Source organism: Heterodontus francisci, chromosome 8 (genome assembly GCF_036365525.1).
Source record: "Heterodontus francisci isolate sHetFra1 chromosome 8, sHetFra1.hap1, whole genome shotgun sequence".
NCBI lineage: Eukaryota > Metazoa > Chordata > Chondrichthyes > Heterodontiformes > Heterodontidae > Heterodontus > Heterodontus francisci.
Genome location: NC_090378.1, coordinates 123,402,712 through 123,421,725, shown reverse-complemented (window position 1 = coordinate 123,421,725; position 19,014 = coordinate 123,402,712). Strand labels below are relative to the sequence as shown.

The 19,014-nt window shown below is 43.6% G+C and overlaps 1 protein-coding gene across 1 annotated transcript in view; it reads left to right on the top strand.

The window, feature by feature from the left end:
* Positions 1-19,014, top strand: part of LOC137373262 (ral guanine nucleotide dissociation stimulator-like 1) — a 66,197-nt gene that overhangs the window by 23,886 nt on the left and 23,297 nt on the right. Inside the window, exons 7-12 of the mRNA XM_068038112.1 lie at positions 2,355-2,548; positions 5,488-5,621; positions 8,787-9,002; positions 13,112-13,215; positions 13,305-13,409; positions 16,216-16,288. Of these exons, the coding sequence (XP_067894213.1) occupies positions 2,355-2,548; positions 5,488-5,621; positions 8,787-9,002; positions 13,112-13,215; positions 13,305-13,409; positions 16,216-16,288 (826 nt within the window). The remainder of the gene's footprint in view (positions 1-2,354; positions 2,549-5,487; positions 5,622-8,786; positions 9,003-13,111; positions 13,216-13,304; positions 13,410-16,215; positions 16,289-19,014) is intronic.

The window sequence follows — 19,014 nt, the reverse complement described above, 5'->3', positions numbered from 1 at the left end:
AATATTTTGTGTCAGTATTTACAGTAGAGAAAGAAAATGTTGTTGAGAATACTGAGATTCAGGCTACGAGGCTAGATGGGATTGAGGTTCACAAGGAGGAGGGGTTAGCAATTTTGGAAAGTGTGAAAATAGATAAGTCCCCTGGGCCAGATGGGATTTATCCTAGGATTCTCTGGGAAGCTAGGGAGGAGATTGCAGAGCCTTTGTCCTTGATCTTTATGTCGTCATTGTCGACAGGAATAGTGCCGGAAGACTGGAGGATAGCAAATGTTGTCCCCTTGTTCAAGAAGGGGAGTAGAGACAGCCCTGGTAATTATAGACCTGTGAGCCTTACTTCGGTTGTGGGTAAAATGTTGGAAAAGGTTATAAGAGACAGGATTTATAATCATCTTGAAAAGAATAAGTTCATTAGAGATAGTCAGCACGGTTTTGTGACGGGTAGGTCGTGCCTCACAAACCTTGTTGAGTTTTTCGAGAAGGTGACCAAACAGGTGGATGAGGGTAAAGCAGTGGATGTGGTGTATATGGATTTCAGTAAGGCGTTTGATAAGGTTCCCCACGGTAGGCTATTGCAGAAAATACGGAAGTATGGGGTTGAAGGTGATTTAGAGCTTTGGATCAGAAATTGGCTAGCTGAAAGAAGACAGAGGGTGGTGGTTGATGGCAAATGTTCATCCTGGAGTTTAGTTACTAGTGGTGTACCGCAAGGATCTGTTTTGGGGCCACTGCTGTTTGTCGTTTTTATAAATGACCTGGAAGAGGGTGTAGAAGGGTGGGTTAGTAAATTTGCAGATGACACTAAGGTCGGTGGAGTTGTGGATAGTGCCAAAGGATGTTGTAGGGTACAGAGGGACATAGATAGGCTGCAGAGCTGGGCTGAGAGATGGCAATTGGAGTTTAATGCGGAAAAGTGTGAGGTGATTCACTTTGGAAGGAGTAACAGGAATGCAGAGTACTGGGCTAATGGGAAGATTCTTGGTAGTGTAGATGAACAGAGAGATCTTGGTGTCCAGGTGCATAAATCCCTGAAGGTTGCTAACCAGGTTAATAGGGCTGTTAAGAAGGCATATGGTGTGTTAGCTTTTATTAGTAGGGGGGTCGAGTTTCGGAGCCATGAGGTCATGCTGCAGCTGTACAAAACTCTGGTGAGATCGCACCTGGAGTATTGCGTGCAGTTCTGGTCACCGCATTATAGGAAGGATGTGGAAGCTATGGAAAGGGTGCAGAGGAGATTTACTAGGATGTTGCCTGGTATGGAGGGAAGGTCTTACGAGGAAAGGCTGGGGGACTTGAGGTTGTTTTCGTTGGAGAGAAGGAGGAGGAGAGGTGACTTAATAGAGACATATAAGATAATCAGAGGGTTGGACAGGGTGGATAGTGAGAGCCTTTTTCCTCGGATGGTGATGGCAAACACGAGGGGACATAGCTTTAAGTTGAGGGGTGATAGATATAGGACAGATGTGAGAGGTAGTTTCTTTACTCAGAGAGTAGTAGGGGCGTGGAACGCCCTGCCTGCAGCAGTGGTAGATTCGCCAACTTTAAGGGCATTTAAGTGGTCATTGGATAGACATATGGATGAAAATGGAATAGTGTAGGTCAGATGGTTTCACAGGTCGGCGCAACATCAAGGTCCGAATGGCCTGTACTGCGCTGTAATGTTCTAATAAAAAAAAAACTCGGCCTGACTGTCCTCTATTATAGGGGTGTCCAAGTCTTGGTGATCTAACCCTCAGAGCCCAAGCAACCAAGTTATTTTTATACTTATATTTTTTATTTGCTTGGTTTGTCCTGTTTGAATATTGTTGAAGGTTTATAAAGATCTTTTTGTAACCCACTTCTGCCTTACTGTTGGAGAAAGCCAAATCCGAACCCCAAGACCTGTTTGTATAAGTATCTTCAAATGCATGCAAAATAATTTTATATGAGCCCCAAGGCTCATATATGTAACCTCCAAAGATGAAAACTTGGGAACACCATTACCTCCAAGTCCCTTTCCAAGTCAAACTTCATCCTGACTTGGATTTATATTGCCGTTCCTTCAGCGTCATTGGGTCAAACTTCTGGAGCTCCCTACCTGATGGCACTGTGGGAGTATCTTCACCACATGAACTGCTGCAGTTCAAGAAAGTAGCTCAGCATCACCTTCTCAGGGCAACTAGGAATGGGCAATAAATACTGGCCTTGCTAGTGACACCCTTATCCCAAGAATAAATTAAAAAGAAACAGCCTTAATTTATTGAGTTTAAAATTACAGTATTAGAAGTTTCCAAATTGCCAATTAGAATTTTATTTCTAAACATTTTTGCTTCCCCTGAAAAACAGTTACTGACTCTATCTTGCATGTATATTTCTAGTGCAATCACCTCAGTTCTGCGAGCCTGGCTGGATCTGTGCTCTGAAGACTTCTGCGAGGTGCCAAATTACACGTGCCTGCAGAAGCTTCTTGAACACCTGAGGCAGACGATGCCAGGCTCGGACCTGGAGAAACGTGCCCACCAACTCCTCGAACAATTTCAGCAGCAAGATTTGGCAGCACAGGAGCTGGACAGTAAGATTAATCTTTGTGTAGCAATGAAAAAAGTTGTTTCAATTTTAAAAGCTATGGAGGTGGAGGGTGGGACTGGGGGAGATATGTTCCCCTTTTTTGATGATGGCTGCAATTGCTATTCTGGAGCTTATTTTCAATTCATCACTGAGAAGTTATATTACACCATGCAGGTAGAGTAACATAAGAGCCAGAAACACTCTTACTCCAAATTCCATTCCTTCAAAAAAGAATCTGTTTTTTTGCTGTATTGCAAATCTCACCAGTCAGCTTTTGATGTAACATTTAAACTATTGCAGCAGGACAAAGGAACCAGTTAGAAGAGTTTTTTTAAATGACGAGTTATTATAGTGTGGAATGCTTTACCTCAAATAACATCATTTAAGAGGGAATTGGATAATCATTTGAACAATATAACAGGATCTGGGGAGCAGGACAGGAAAATGAAATTGCAGTTGATGGATCCAGTTGAGAGTTAAGGACCAGCACAGGCAACTTTGGCCAATTGACTGCCTTCTGTGTTGTAATTTCTGTGTTTCAAAGTGACGCATCTTTAGAAACAGCTTGAATTGCTGCCAGTTAAATTGTTAATTCCATGGCTTAATGGCAATCAAAGGTATTGAGTATTTGAGTCACTATGAAAGATAAGATAATTTAATTATGCAATGGATTTTGATGAAATTAATGAAATTGGTATAATGACATTTTGCCACTAAATTCACCAATGATCTTTTAGATCAGTGTTGTCAAATGGAAATCACCGAGGTGCCAAACATGTGGCTACATCAGCACCATTTTAGCCATCTGTACTAATTATAGTAAAAACATCCCAGTGTTGCAGAATTACCAATTGAATATTGTAACGGCCGAGGTGGGAGGAGTGCACTGTTTATTCTAGTTCCCCTTCTCCACAGGTCACAACATATATTTACATTTTTTCCCACTTTCCGATACGGTCAATCATAGACTCCATTTTTATCCCAGAATAAAACACAGCAACCAGGTTTCTTTAATAAACAACAAAATGATTAGTTTATTATAAAACAAGTCTTAATTAGTAATGAATCAAAGCATAAACACACAGATCAAAATATAAATGCTCGCTTTTTTTCTTAGTGCCACCCACCCACCTCCCTCTATCTCGCGCACACACACACACACACACACACACACACACACACACACACACACACACACACACACACACACACACACACACACACACACACACACACACACACACACACACACACACACACACCTCTTGTCCAAAAGAACAAAAAAGAATGCGTTGGCCAATAGACTTGCTAACCCTTGAAGAAAAACAGGGAAGATATGAAAAGTTGTCAGAAGTCCTTTTCTGGTTTGGCGTCCCAAATATGGGTAAACAGCTGTCACTGGGATCTTCCTAAAACAGTTCTTGTCAGGCAGCGTTGAAGATTAGTATGGGCAGGCTTTCCAGGGAAACTGCAGTCACAGGTTTCAGGAGGTTTCTTACACTTGCTTCTCAGCTTCTCAAGAGATGGAAAACTGGCATGCTTTTTCAAAGAGCTGGAACAGAGTGAACTGGGTGTTGCTTCCTTGGCAAGTTCCTTTAGTCCAACTGCCTTTTCAAACCATTGTCCACATCCCAACTCACAGTCCAAAGTGAAAGCAAAACCAATGTCACAAGAATCAAGCTTCCTGACCCCTATCAATCTTGAGCTGTTCCTCCTTTGTGAATGTCTTTCTCCAAGTCAAAAACAACCCCTGCTGGGTAATTATTTGAAGATAATTCCAGTAACTTTTTATAATCCAGACCTCTCAGTGACCCTTGTTTTAAAAAAACCATACATGGACTCCTTTTCAGTTTTAAAACACAAATCGTCAAAATTTAACAAAAAAATGGAAGCGCTCCGAATAATATGTCTGCACAAATGAAAGAATCAGTTCTGAATGGTATAGTGATGCAGCCAAGAGTTCATTTGGGCATGTTGTGTCAAACCTTTCATTTTGAACAGTAATCTGAAGTAAACTAATTCACGACACCCATGAGTTCATGCAGACTCTGTCCAATAGTTTTGAAGTTCAGTTGGGTTTCCTTTTGGATTTTTGAAATTACTTCAGAATTCATATTTCAGTTAATTTGATTAGAAATAAATCATGGAGTGAGTGCTGTGCTGATGTTGATTGGAAGAGGTTCCTTTTTGTCTTTTGTGCCAAATTCTTATTTTCCACTCAAATTTCAACTTTTTGTAAAGTCTAAATCTGTCCAAGTATCGCAGAGGCCCTTCCAACACATCACTGCACTTCTGGAAGGGACCCAAGAAAAGCTTACCTCTCCTTCTCCAAACCCCAACCTCAATTCAAGGGATTACCATTATTTAATACACAAGAGCAAATCCTGCGGAGTTCATCTTCCGCTTGAGGTTGCATTATCGTCTGATTCACAGAATTGTTACAGTGCTAAAGGAGACCATTCAGCCCATCGTGTCTGCACTGGCTCTCTGAAAAAGCAATTCCCTCAGTTCCATTCCCCTGCCTTCTCTTGTAACTTTCTGGGTAATTTCCTCTTCAGCTGTTGCTGTCAATGGTATTATTGTTATACTCTGTGACTTACTGTATTGCAAGGTTATTTTTGAAACAAGAACTGTTAAATCAGTTGGAAGATTTGATCAGGCAGAGATTACTTCCCCGTCCATTGTGTTTGTTTAATGGGGACGCATCAATAAACAAAATTGTTTTCTTGCCACTTCAGTGCTCTCATTAAGAGGCTTTGACTGAAATATTGTACAATACTAATTTTACCAAATCTAGATTAAAAAATACAGAAGTAAGAACATTTTTAAAGCAGTGAACAATTTCCAATCACGCAAGTTTGAGCCAATTCTTTTGTTAGATGTTTTAGTTAAGTGCTGTGAACTTTGGGCACAAAATAAATGTTCTTTTTTCAATTTGCACAGATAGTTACCATGGAAAGATCATGTTCAACCGGGGTGAGGAGGGCGATGCAAAGGTTGAGGAAGTTGAAGATAAACAGGATATCTTCTCCTTCCCATCAGGCCTAGTTGCAGAACAACTGACATATATGGATGCTGTGAGTAAAGAAGAATTTGAGACCATTTTGTCAGTCCAGTTACTCAATTACTCTAACTGTGATGTTTCAGTCTGCAGTAAGCATTCTGATCTCTCTTCACATCATTAGTACTATTAGTGCTCCATTAGTCTCGATAACTCAGAGTTCACTTCACAATGCAGCGTTCTAAAACTTCAAAACATGTTTGACATGTGACTTCAGTATGAAGATTGGAATGTCTGTCAGTGAAAACTTCAACAGCCTTCTTCGTTTTTCTGAATATGAATGTCATGTGAAATAAGTAGCTTGGGAGAAGACTGAAAACCCCTTATTGCAACATGCAATACTGAGCTTCTGCACGATGGATAAGTAATAGTTCACGATTAAAGCGACAATGTTCAGAGTTGAGATAAAAATTGTAACAAATATGAGCAGGCCAGTGCATTTTTTTTTAAATTTGCAGATAAAACCTGATTCCAGCTTGTGTGAAAAAGCTTGGCAAACGTATCATTACAATGATATAACATGTTATACATGTCGAAATGCAACCAATCAGTTTGAATGGGATATGATTGTGACGAGGTTGATCTGACAGATTTCAATGGACAGTACAACTGAGCAGGTTGCAAAACCAACCTTTCACCCCATCCCAGCAGTTTCCTATGGGCAGGTTGTTAAAGTTATCACCCATGATCTGCTTCTCAAAGAAAATTTTTTTAGAAATACTTTTCAACAAAACTTTTTATAATCTAAGTTAGAAATATAGTGTAACTGAAACTCTTACTTTATGCAAGTCTTTTCAGATTTCGAGGATTTTGGAAGAGGGGAATTTTTTTTCAATAAAAGCATTCTACAAATTGAGTTCCTTTAACCAAAGTTAGCTCTCCCCCAGATCAGGTAGCTAAGTATCTGCACGTTTATCACCCTTAACCCACTCCCTTTCCTCATCTACATGCTGCCCCATAGCGATATCATCTGCAGACATGAGGGTTAGCTTCTACATGTACGCTAACTCTACCTCCCTGCCATATCTCTTGACCTCTCCACTGCCATTGTGCTGCTAGACTGGTAGTTTATTATTCAGTTGTGCATGAAATTTCCTGCCATTGAACATGGGGAAGATTGAAGGCATTGCCTTTCTTCAATATCCACCTGAAACTGCCGCCTGGCGGAACCAAACTGTCCACATTCTAAGTGTCCCATTCAAACCCATCAAAAAGAGAATTTACTTCCACCTCTAACATTGCCTCCCTTCATTCATACTTCAGCCCATCTTCCACTAAGACCATCATCCATGCCTTTGTCATCTTCGTATTCAACTGTTACAAAGCTCTCCTGTCCAGCCTCCCAAGAATCCAAATTTCTGCTGTCTGTATCCTATCCTGCACAAGGTCTCATTCCCCTATCATCCCTGTCCTCATTGACCAACACTAGCCCTGTCTCCCAATGCCTAGTGTTTAAATTTCTCATCTTTGTGTTTAATTTCTTTCAGTTTGTCCCTTCCTATCCATCTGAGCTCTTTCAACCCCTCACCATTTCTCTAACTCTGGCCTTTACACTGATGTCCCATGCTCAAGTTTCCTCTCTAAACCTTTTTTGCCTCTTTGCCTCCCTCTGCCCCTTTATGACCCTCCTTAAAACCTGCCTCTTCGACCAAGCTTTTAGTCACCCATCCTAAAATTGTTTTTTTTGGACCCATCATCCATTTTTTCTGATTATGTGTTTTTGAATCTATTTGAGAGGGTCTCCTATGTTGAAGGTGGAGCTACTGAAGTTCCCTCTTGCCTTATTTTTGGCCTTTCCCAAAGCTTCTGTTCAGACAGTGATCTTGGTTTTCATTTGAAGAGCATGTCTACCAAGTGTATGAAGGATGAGGTGTTCTTTTGCATCTGTTAATAAAGTGATTGTAGTTTGTACTACCAAACATTTTAATTTGTGCATTTGTGGTTTGTGAAGAGTAGGTAATCTGGTCAAAAATAACCTTTGATTTCCCTTTGTCTGTGCACATTCTGGGCAGAGATTTGTCTCGAATGGTGGCACAAAAGGTGTGGTATTGGATCGGCCACCCGTGATACATAGCACCCAATATTAGCGGGCAGCCAATCCAATAGTGCACATTTTGTGCCACCAGCCAAGGCAAATATCTCCTTCTATATCTATGTGGTCATCATAAACTTGGTCGCTGTTAAACCATGTCTTTTAGCTTTAACTATTATTATGACCCAGTGAGAAATGTCTCGGGATCACTCTCAGCCTTCACCTGGTCTTACCGTAACAGGGTTTAATTTTAAAAACACTGTTGTTTTAGCGCCCCCTTGGTGAATCCTTGTTCACTGCTTTCCAATTATAAGGCAAAGAAACTAGCACAAACAGGCTTTCTCAGGTTTAAAGAAGAAAAGTTGAAATTTCTGTAACTTAAAAATGAACTCTAATTCAGTTAACGCCTACGGATACATGACACACCCATGCTAACATGCATATATGATACACACATGCAAATAGAGACAGAAAAGAGTAGAAGAAAAATAAAGTGGAAAAGTTTGAGGCAATATCTGAAGAGTTGTTGTTATGGTTCTTTGAGCTCACTGCAGAGTCCTTGACTGTAGGCAGATCTTGCTTTTCGTTGAGGCCCAGTATTCTTCTTAAACCTTGTTCACTGTCGGAGACTTTTCACTTTTGGGGTTCATATGTCTTCAGTGGATTCAGAGGCTTGTGAGAAAGAGATGGGAGCAGATAGGAGAGAGATCTTCTCAGTCCAGGAACAAACAGGCACTCTGCCTTCAAACTCTCTGTGGCCAGTTCAAAAGAACAAGCTGGAATAGCGAGAGAGTCACGTGACCAGCTGGTCTAACCAGTCCTGGCCCTTGTGGATTGCATCTTCCTTAGCAGGCCCTGGAATGCACATCCTCACCTTCGATGTCTGTTAGTATGTAAATGTTTTTTTTCAGCCACGACTGATCTGTTTAACAAGTTATTTCCTTGCTCCAACAAGTTATAAATCAATGTTCTTGACAATATTGATGTACCTTATTCCTGGCAGGTGGGGGCCTAGTATGACATTATGTTATTGCAAAGCAGCATGGCTATTTGACCTTTAAATGGATAATTTTTGTTTGTACTGCAGTGTTTAAGTGGCCCATGGTACTGGAAACATCTTTAGTCTTTGTCTTTTTCACTTTTGATCAGGAACTGTTCAAGAAAGTAGTGATCCACCACTGCCTGGGCTGCATCTGGTCACAGCGCCACAAAAAACAAAATCAGCACCTGGCGACAACCATCCGGGCCACAATCACACAATTTAATAACATCACTAAATGTGTGATCAGCAGCATCCTAAAAGACCGAAATCTGAAGCCAGACCAAAGAGCCAGGTTGCTTGAGGAGTGGATCACTATTGCTGAGGTACTGCATTGTTTATCGATGAGACTATATGAAAGGCCAAAGGCTACAGTAAGGGAAGCCACCAAGGTGGAAGAGAGCCTATAAGTCAAGACCAAGCAGCTCAGGAATCGGTGATTAGATGTTAAGCTCAGGTTTTGAAAGCCTATTAGTAGATTGTAGGAGAGGGAAGATCTGAGCAAGGGAGGTTTATGAGGAAGAAGAGTTTGAATGCTTCTGTAGAATGGTGAATCCTGGCACTATTTCCATTCTGCTAAACTTTGTCTTTGCCCTATACCTGAATATACACACATTCCTACAGGTATGATTGGAAAGAGATAAAGAGTGGGAATTTTGACTGACTTATTTTTCTCTCTGCCTCCATTGGGCCAAGTGCATGGAGGACATTCTCGCTGCTGTCTTGGCTAAGATTAGCTAACTCAGTAACAACAGTTTTATTTTAGTCCAAACGTAGCAAATAGAAGTGCATTTGGTTTTCTGATTTTTGTATGCTTTTCTTTAGATGGTTATCTTGTGCTGCCAGTCCTGCCCATCAGCTCTTTACACTAGACATTACAATTTATTATTCATCAGCCAAATACAATGAACAGGAAGGCTTCCCCCTCCCCTCTTCCCCCCCCACATTACGATGTCCCAGACACCGCCATCACCATCTCCGTGTATGTCCAGTTCCACCGGCATGACAGACCTAGCAGAGGTGGCGGCACAGTGGTATACAGTTGGGAGGGAGTTGCCCTTGGAGTCTCTTGGCATCAGGTCAAACATGGGCAAGGAAACGTCCTGCTGATTTCCACCTACCACCCTTCCTCAGCTGATGAATCAGTACTCCTCCAGGTTGAACAGCACTTGGAGAACCACTGAAGATGGCAAGGGCACAGAATGTATTTTGGATAAGGGGCTTCAATGTCCATCAACAAGAGTGGCTTGATATCACCACTCCTGACCAAGCTGGCCGAGCCCTAAAGGACAAAGTTGCGATACTGGGTCTGGGGCAGGTGGTGAGGGAACCAACAAGAGGGAAAAACATACTTGACCTCGTCCTCACCAGTCTGCCTGCTGCAGATGCATCTGTCCATGACAGTAGGGTAGAAGTGACCACCGCACAGTCCTTGTGGAGATGAAGTCCCACCTTCGCGTTGAGGATACCCTCTATCGTGTTGTGTGGCACTCCCACTGTGCTAAATTAGATAGACTTTAAACAGATCTAGCAATGCCAAAGTGAGCAACCATGAGGCACTGTGGGCCATCAGTAACAGCAGAACTGTACTCAACCACAATCTGTAACCTCATGGCCCAGCATATCCTACACTCTACCATCAAGCCAGGAGACCAACTCTGGTTCAATGAGGAGTGCAGGAGGGCATGCTAGGAGCAGCACCAGGCATACCTCAAAATGAGGTCTCAACTTGGTGAAGCTAGAACCCAGAACTACTTGTGTGCCAAACTTCGTAAGCAGCATGCAATAGACAGAGCAAAGCGATTCCATAACCTACGGATCAAATCTAAGCTCTGCAGTCCTGCCACATCCAGTCGTGAATGGTGGTGGACAATTAAACAAATTACTGGAGGAGGAGGCTCCACAAATATCCTTATCCTCAATAATGGGGGAGCCCAGCACAAGTGCAAAGATAAGGCCCTTCAGCTGCTTGATCAATGTAGAAATGTGTAGAAATGCAGCAAGACCTGGACAGTATCCAGGCTTGGGCTGATAAGTGGCAAATCACATTTGCAATAATCTTCAGCCAGAAGTGCCGAGTTGATGATCTATTTTGGCCTCCTCTTGAAGTCCCCAGCATCACAGATGCCAGTCTTCAGCCAATTCAATTCACTCCACATGATATCAAGAAATGACTGAAGGCACTGGATACTGCAAAGGCTATGAGCCCTGACAACATTCTGGCAATAGTACTGAAGACCTGTGCGCCCAAGCCAAGCTGTTCCAGTACAGCTATAACACTGGCATCTACCCGGCAATGTGGAAAATTGCTCAGGTATGTCCTATACACAAAAAGCACGACAAGTTCAACCCGGCCAATTACTGCCCCATCAGTCTACTCACAGTCATCAGTAACGTGATGGAAGGTGTCATTGACAGTGCTATCAAGCAGCGCTTGCTTAGCAATAATCTGCTCACTGACGCTCAGTTTGTGTTCCGCCAGAGCCACTCAGTTTCTGACCTCATTACAGCCTTGGTTCAAACTTGGACAAAAGAGCTAACCTCAAGAGGTGAGGTGAGAATGACTGCACTTGACATCAAGGCAGCATTTGACCGTGTATGGCATCAAGGAGCCCTCGCAAAACTGGAGTCAATGGGAATCGGGGGGAAAACTCTCCACTTTTTTTTTATTAATTCATGGGATGTGGGCATCACTGGCCAGGCCAGCATTTATTGCCCATCCCTAATTGCCCTTGAGAAGGTGGTGGTGAACTGCCTTCTTGAACCGCTGCTGTCCCTTTGGGGTAGGTATACCCACAGTGTTGTTAGGAAGGGAGTTCCAGGATTTTCACCCAGCGACAGTGAAGAAATGGCGATATAGTTCCATGTCAGGATGGTGTGTGACTTGGAGGGGAACTTGCAGGGAGTGGTGGTGTTCCCATGTATTTGCTGCCCTTGTCCTTCTAGTTGGTAGAGGTCACGGGTTTGGAAGGTACTGTCTAAGGAGCCTTGGTGCATTGCTGCAGTGCATCTTGTAGATGGTACACACTGCTGCCACTGTGCATCGGTGATGGAGGGAGTCAAACTTAGCGTAAAGGAAGATGGTAGTGGTTGTTGGAGGCCAATCATCTCAGCTTTAGAACATCATTGCAGGAGTCCCTCGGGGTAGTGTCCGAGGCCCAACCATCTACAGCTAGTTCATCAATGACCTTCCTTCAATCCTAAGGTCAGAGGTGGGGATGTTTGCTGATGATTGCACCATGTTCAGCATCATTTGTTACTCCGCAGATACTGAAGCTGTCTGTGTAGAAATGCAGCAAGACCTGGACAATATCCAGGCTTGGGCTGATAAACGGCAAATCACATTTGCGCCACGTAAGTGCCAGACAATGACCATCTCCAACAAGAGAGAAACCAACCATCTCCCCTTGACATTCAATGGCATTACGATCGCTGAAACCCCACTATCAACATCCTAGGGGTTACCATTGGCTAAAAACTGAACTGGAGTAGCCATGTAAATACCATGGCTGCAAGAACAAGTCAGAGGCTGGGAATCCTGCGGCGAATAACTCATCTCCTGATTCCCCAAAGACTGTCCACCATCTCCAAGGCAAAAATCAGGAGTATGATGGAATACTCTCCCCTTGCCTGGATGGGTGCAGTTCCAACAACACTCAAGAAGCTCAACACCATCCAGGACAAAGCAGCCCACTTGATTGGCACGCCATCCGCAAACATTCACTTCCTCAACCACCGACGCACAATGGCAGCAGCGTGTGCCATCTACAGGGTGTACTGCAGCAACGCATCAAGACTCCTTAGACAGCACCTTCCAAACCCGCGTCCTCTACCACCTAGAAGGACAAGGACAGCAGATGCTTGGGAACACCACCACCTGCAAGTTCCCCTCCAATCCACACACCATCCTGACTTGGAATTATACTGTCATTCCTTCACTGTCGCTGGGTCAATATCCTGGAACTCCCTTCTTAACAGCACTGTGGGTGTGCCTACCCCACATGGACTGCAGCAGTTCAAGAAGGCAGCTCATCACCACCTTCTCAAGGGCAATCAGAGATGGGCAATAAATGCTGGCCAAGCCAGCGATGCCCACATCTCATGAATGAACAAAAAGAACACCCCACCACTCCCTAAAAGAGTCTGTGTCTGGGTCATGCTCATTCTGAAGTCTCCTTCGGTGTCAATCACCATAGCTGTAGACCACCCATCAAAAATTGACAGATGATGAACTGAAGAGGTTGTTATAGCATCAAAATAAGTGAATAGCAAACTGTGAGTTGTCAAGAAGTGTGAAATTGTTTTTTCCATGAATCTGTTTTTAATGCTGTTATTTTCACAGCTGACCTTTTTGGTAGAACAGTTCAAAAGTGTGAGGTATCAGGAAACTAGCAGGCACTGATATTTACAAAGAACTCTCTTGTTGTCCTTCTAGAAATCCAGAACAATTAACAATTACTCCTCACTCCGGGCCATTGTTGCAGCCCTGCAGTCCAGCCCAATTTATAAATTGAGGAAGACTTGGGCTGCTGTGTCAAAGTAAGTTCCTTTTCCAAAGTAGCCATGTAATGTTTGTCATAAAAATGTGATGATGAGTTGCAGATTCTACCCTGAGCTTCCTTGCACAGTGAGCTTCAGATTCTAGATGTGTTGGCAGGGCTACCAGAGACACTATGGTGCACCTCTAACAACTGGCTCATTGCCAGAAGTCTGTCTTCCTTTTGCTCGAGAATGTGAGTTACTGAGCAGTTTTCTTCAGTAGAATAATAAAACTGTTCAGCAACTTAAACTTTAAAGTATTGTGTTCCAAAATTGATCTGCTGTTCTATGTAACTGGCCATAAAATACTCCCTCTGTGGATATGTTGTGTCCAGTAAAGGGCTGCTACCCGACCTGAACCTAACAGGACCCGACGACATGTGTCGGTTTCGGGTCGGGTCGGGCTCCTCTTCCAGGTCCGGCTTTCAGGCTCGGGTCGGGTGGAGCCAGGCCGAGTCCAGGTCGGGCTCGGCTCGGCTCGGGTCGGGTCGGACACAGGCGGTAAGTGCTCTGCAGGTAAGTATTGAAATTAAAAAACTTACCTAAGCTGGGAGATCGGGACGAAACTGAGTCTGCGCAGTGAGCGAGTGACGTCACCATGACATCATCACGCATGCGCTGCAGCTTCCTGAATTAAGTAAAGGGATGGTCGGGTTGGGCTCGGGGGGGGTCGAGTTGAGGTCAGGCTTGGGTTGGGTTGGGCTCGGGGCAAAATCGGAGGGATTGGGTCGTGCTTGGGTCGGCTGTGGTTCGGTCGGGTTCAGGTCGGCTTCTTTTTCCTGACCTGAGTAGGCCTTTAGTGTCCAGTGATGTACGATGGTGGTTTGACACAATCTTTTATCTCCTGAGGAAGTGCGCTAAATCCTTTAAAGCACGTTGCCACAGACAATTTGATCCTGTCTGAATTTTTAGGTTTCTTGAAAGTTCTGCCAGGAGATTTACAAAAAGCTAGCTAATGCCCTGCATTGCATTTAGTTCTGAGAAATACTTAAACCCTTTTCAACCCCCCATTATCTCTGATTAAGAAGGGGAAAATAGAGTACGAGAGCAAGCTTGCAGGGAACATAAAAACCGACTGTAAAAGTTTCTCTAGGTATGTGAAGAGAAAAAGATTAGTGAAGACAAATAAAGGTCCCTTACGGTCAGAAACAGGGGGATTTATTATGGGGAACAAAGAAATGGCTGACCAACTAAATGCATACTTTGGTTCTGTCTTCACAAAGGAAGACACAAATATCATACCAGAAATGTTAGGGAACACAGGGTTTAGTGAGAGAGAAGAACTGTAGGAAATCAGTATTAGTAGAGAAATGGTGTTGGGGAAATTGATGGGATTGAAGGCCGATAAACCCCCAGGGCCTGATGGTCTGCATCCCAGAGTACTTAAGGAAGTGGCCCCAGAAATAGTGGATGCATTGGTGGTCATCTTCCAAGATTCTATCGACTCTGGAACAGTTCCTACAGATTGGAGGATAGCTAATGTAACCCCACTATTTAAAAGGGAGATAGAGAGAAAGCAGGGAATTATTGACCAGTCAGCCTGACGTTGGTAGTGGGGAAAATTCTAGAGTCCATTATCAAAGATTTTATAGCAGAGCACTTGGAGAACAGTGGTAGAATCGGACAGAGTCAGCATGGATTTACGAAAGGGAAATCATGCTTGACAAATCTACTAGAATTCTTCGAGGATAAAACGAGTAGAATTGATGAGGGGGAGCCAGTGGATGTGCTTTGTTTGGACTTTCAGAAGGCTTTCGACAAAATCTCACATAAGAGATTAGCATGTAAAATTAAAGCGCATGGGATTGTGAGGGATAGAAAATTGGTTGGCAGACAGGAAACAAAGAGTAGGGAACAATGGGTCTTTTTCCGAATGGCAGGCAATGACTAGTGTGGTACCACAGGGATCGATGCGAGGACCCCATCTATTCAGAATATATATTCATGATTTAGATGAGGGAACTAAATGTAATATCTCCAAATTTGCAGCTGACACAAAACTGGGAGGGAGGGTAACTAGTGAGGAGGATGCAGAGAGGCTTCAGGGTGATTTGGACAAGTTGAGTGAGTGGGTAAATGCAAGGCAGATGCAGTATAATGTGGATAAATGTGAGGTTATCCACTTTGGTAGCAAAAACAGGAAGGCAGATTATTATCTGAACGGCTATAAACTGAGAGAGGGAAATATGCAACGAGACCTGGGTGTTCTCGTACACCAGTCGCTGAAGATTAGCATGCAGGTCCAACAGGCGGTAAAAAAGGCAAATGGTATGTTGGCCTTCATAGTGAGAGGATTCGAGTACAGGAGCAGGGATGTCTTGCTGCAATTATACAGGGCCTTGGTGGTGTCACACCTGGAATATTGTGTGCAGTTTTGGTCTCCTTATCTGAGGAAGGATGTTCTTGCTCGAGGGAGTGCAGCAAAGGTTTTCCAGACTGATTCCTGGGATGGCGGGACTGACGTATGAAGAGAGATTGAGTCGGTTAGGATTATATTCGCTGGAGTTCAGAAGAGTGAGGGGGTAATCTCAGAGAAACCTATAAAATTCTAACAGGACTTGACAGGGTAGATGCAGGAAGGATGTTCCCAATGGTGGGGGAGTCCAGAACCAGGGGTCATAGTCTAAGGATACAGGGTAAACCATTCAGGACTGAGATGAGGAGAAATTTCTTCACCCAAAGATTGGTGAACCTGTGAAATTCGTTATCACAGAAAGCAGTTGAGGCCAAAACATTGTATGTCTTCAAGAAGGAGTTAGATATAGCTCTTGGGGCGAAAGGGATCAAAGGTTATGGGGCGAAAGCAGAAACAGGTTACTGAGTTGGATGATCAGCCATGATCATAATGAATGGTGGAGCAGGCTCGAAGGGCCGAATGGCCTACTCCTGCTCCTATTTTCTATGTTTCTATGTTTGCTGCTACATGTCTGAGTCTTTGACAGCCATTGATTAATCTGCCTCTATTCTCTCATGATTAATTTGTCTCATTCTCTTGATTAGGAGCAGCATGGGATTGTTCGAGGAGCTTGAGGAACAATGCTGCCATCGAATTAATTATCATCTGGGTGAAGAGGTAAGATGTTGCACTTGGTCCAGTTTATCCGTATTCATCGGGTGTTCAGTGTTTAAAAATAATACCTGCAATGTGTTAACCTGGTGGCTGACTGCATATGGGTGTTGTCAATCGATCAGGCAGCTGGCGAAATGTAAACTGTGTACTCGGTGGTCTGGCTTGGCTCAAGTCTTCAAAGCTTCTGTCAGTCTCGATACATATAATGGAGGTAGATATTATAATTAACTATTTAAATAAACATACTTCTAACAAGGGTATGTTGACAATGATGTAAACTCAGTAATAAACACAGAAAGAGAATCTACCTTTAAAATTTGAACTCTTCAACAAAGTTTAAAGTGGGATTTGTGCCAATGATTTTTCCTTTTGCTTTGTGCAGTGGGAGGGCCTTTTAAATGCAAGGTGGGGCACTTACACATTTAATTGGTTCCCATAAGTAATTATTAGTTGAATGATCACCTGTTTTTCTTCCTTTTCCTGTTTGTTCTGTATAATAAGGATAAGTAACTGCATGGGAACTGGGACATATTTAGAATATTGCTTTGTTCGTTGAATACTTCAGGCTATGATTATCTAATTTCAAATAGTTTGTGCCAAAACAGACACAAATTAGAGCATCTTGCATCTTCTTCAGTAAGTTCCAGAGAATACTGAATATGCCATATGGACTAAGACCACTTTCAGAACAACTCTTGTTCTCTCGTGTGCATAGCAAAAACATTTGATGGATTTTTGGTGGTACTATCAGAATATTTTGAAAGCTCTGAAAGACAACTACGTTTACCAAAGTTAGAGTTTTGAAAAAAAAGGCCGAACTGGGAAAACACATTGACCACATTTTGAAATTGACATGCAACACCTGACCCTTGGGCCAGCATTTAATCTGGACAATGGGGATCTCGATGTCCAGCAAAAGTGCTAGTGAGAACCCCATGTCGTTACTTCTGAGGGAGGCCTGCCGAATCAAGTGCCAATTAGGTACTTAACTGTACAAAGACGGGCCTTCCACTGGGTCAAGGACCCTGGTGACGGACGTCCCGCCCTCTGAGAGCTGCCAGCCACTCAGGCCAGCAGCTGTTTAACTGAGCAGCGCCACCACAGAGGCTGTTGCTGCTGCCAGTGGAGTAGCGCTGGACCCAGACCACAGGTAGGTCAGGGCGGGAGGGGTCTCGTGGTATGGGGGTGTGGGGTAGGGCAGTGTATGGGGTTTGGCAGAAAGGGCATGGGGGTAGCTATCAACATACCCCCCAACCTGATGCCAGGTCCCTAATTCAAGCCCCCCTCCTCCGCCCTGGAGCCGGAAAGCATCCCACTTGGTTTTCTTACTGTGCTCCCCAGGGCCGCCTGCCGCTTGGCTGATTGCGATGGCAGTGGGATGAGGCCATTAATTGGGCATTAATTGGCGGTGGGGCAGGAAGGCCGTTCACAGGCCTTCCTATCCCACACTTAATTATGGCGGAGGTGGGGAGGCAGCGGGGACCCACTGGCCACCACCCCACCCGATTACATGGTCTCCCCGTCTCCAAACCCGTCATGGGGGAGAACATAAAATTCCCTCCTCGGTGTCTGAAAAAGAGCAAAATGTGTTCAATCAAATTGAGAGGTTTGAAAGGCTTGCCTGCTGCTGTTATACAAAAAAATGAGTTGATGAAGTAACTTTTTTTGCCTTACTGTGTTTGGCAGTCCAACAACAAATCAGTTTCGCCAAATTGTATTTGTGTTTTTATCCAAAAAAACATGTTTCACCTCGAGCACATGTTTTTTAGACTTCTAGGAATTACAACAACTCCATTCTTCTCTCCTCATCCTACTCAGAATCACAGAATAGTTACAGGACAGGAGACCATCTGACCCATTGAGCCCTTGCCGGTTCTACAAGAGCAGTTTAGTTCGTCCCACTACCCCACCCTTTCCTGTAACCCTGCAATTTTTTTCTCTTCAGGTTCTTATCCAATTTCCTTTAGAAAGTCATGATTGAACCTGCTCCACCACCATTTCAGCTGCTGCATTCCAGATCGTAACCACTTACTGCCTTCAAAAAAAAGTATTTCCTCATGTCACCTTTGGTTCTTTTGCCATTCACCTTAAATCCGTGTCCTCTGGTTCTCGAGCATTCTGCCCAATGAGAAAAATTTCACTCTATCTACTTTGTTTTGACCCCTCATGGTTTTAGACACCTCTATCAAATCTCTTCTCAACCTTCTCTAAAGAGAACAACCCCAGCTTCTCCAATCTATCCACATAACTGAAATCCCCCATCCCTGGAACCATTCGCCTAAATCTTTCCTCACACCCACCACCACCCAACCCACTGCCAACTCCCCCACCCCCCTGCCCCACCAATCGACCTTGCTACCACCAAGCTGTTGTTCAGTACTTGGCTCCATGAGGAGAATTTTTTTTACCTCCTCCAGACTTCCCGTTTTTAAACACATTAATTCAAATCAATAAAGTGAATAAAATGTTCAATAGGATTTTAAATAGAATGATTGGGCTGAATGGCCAACACAGTCGTTATGAACATGAAGAAAGTCTCCCATTCGTATAATGGCTTCTCTGCCAGTTGTAGCAAGTGTTCAGTGTGTCTTGTGTGTTTTAGGAAACATTAGGCACCTAACACACTCAACCAAGTCCTCTGCATAGGGTGTAGTATCTGGCATCTTTATCACCACGATGATACCGAGAAGCCATGGTTTTTGGCTTCTGCTGTAGCTTCCTTCCTTGCT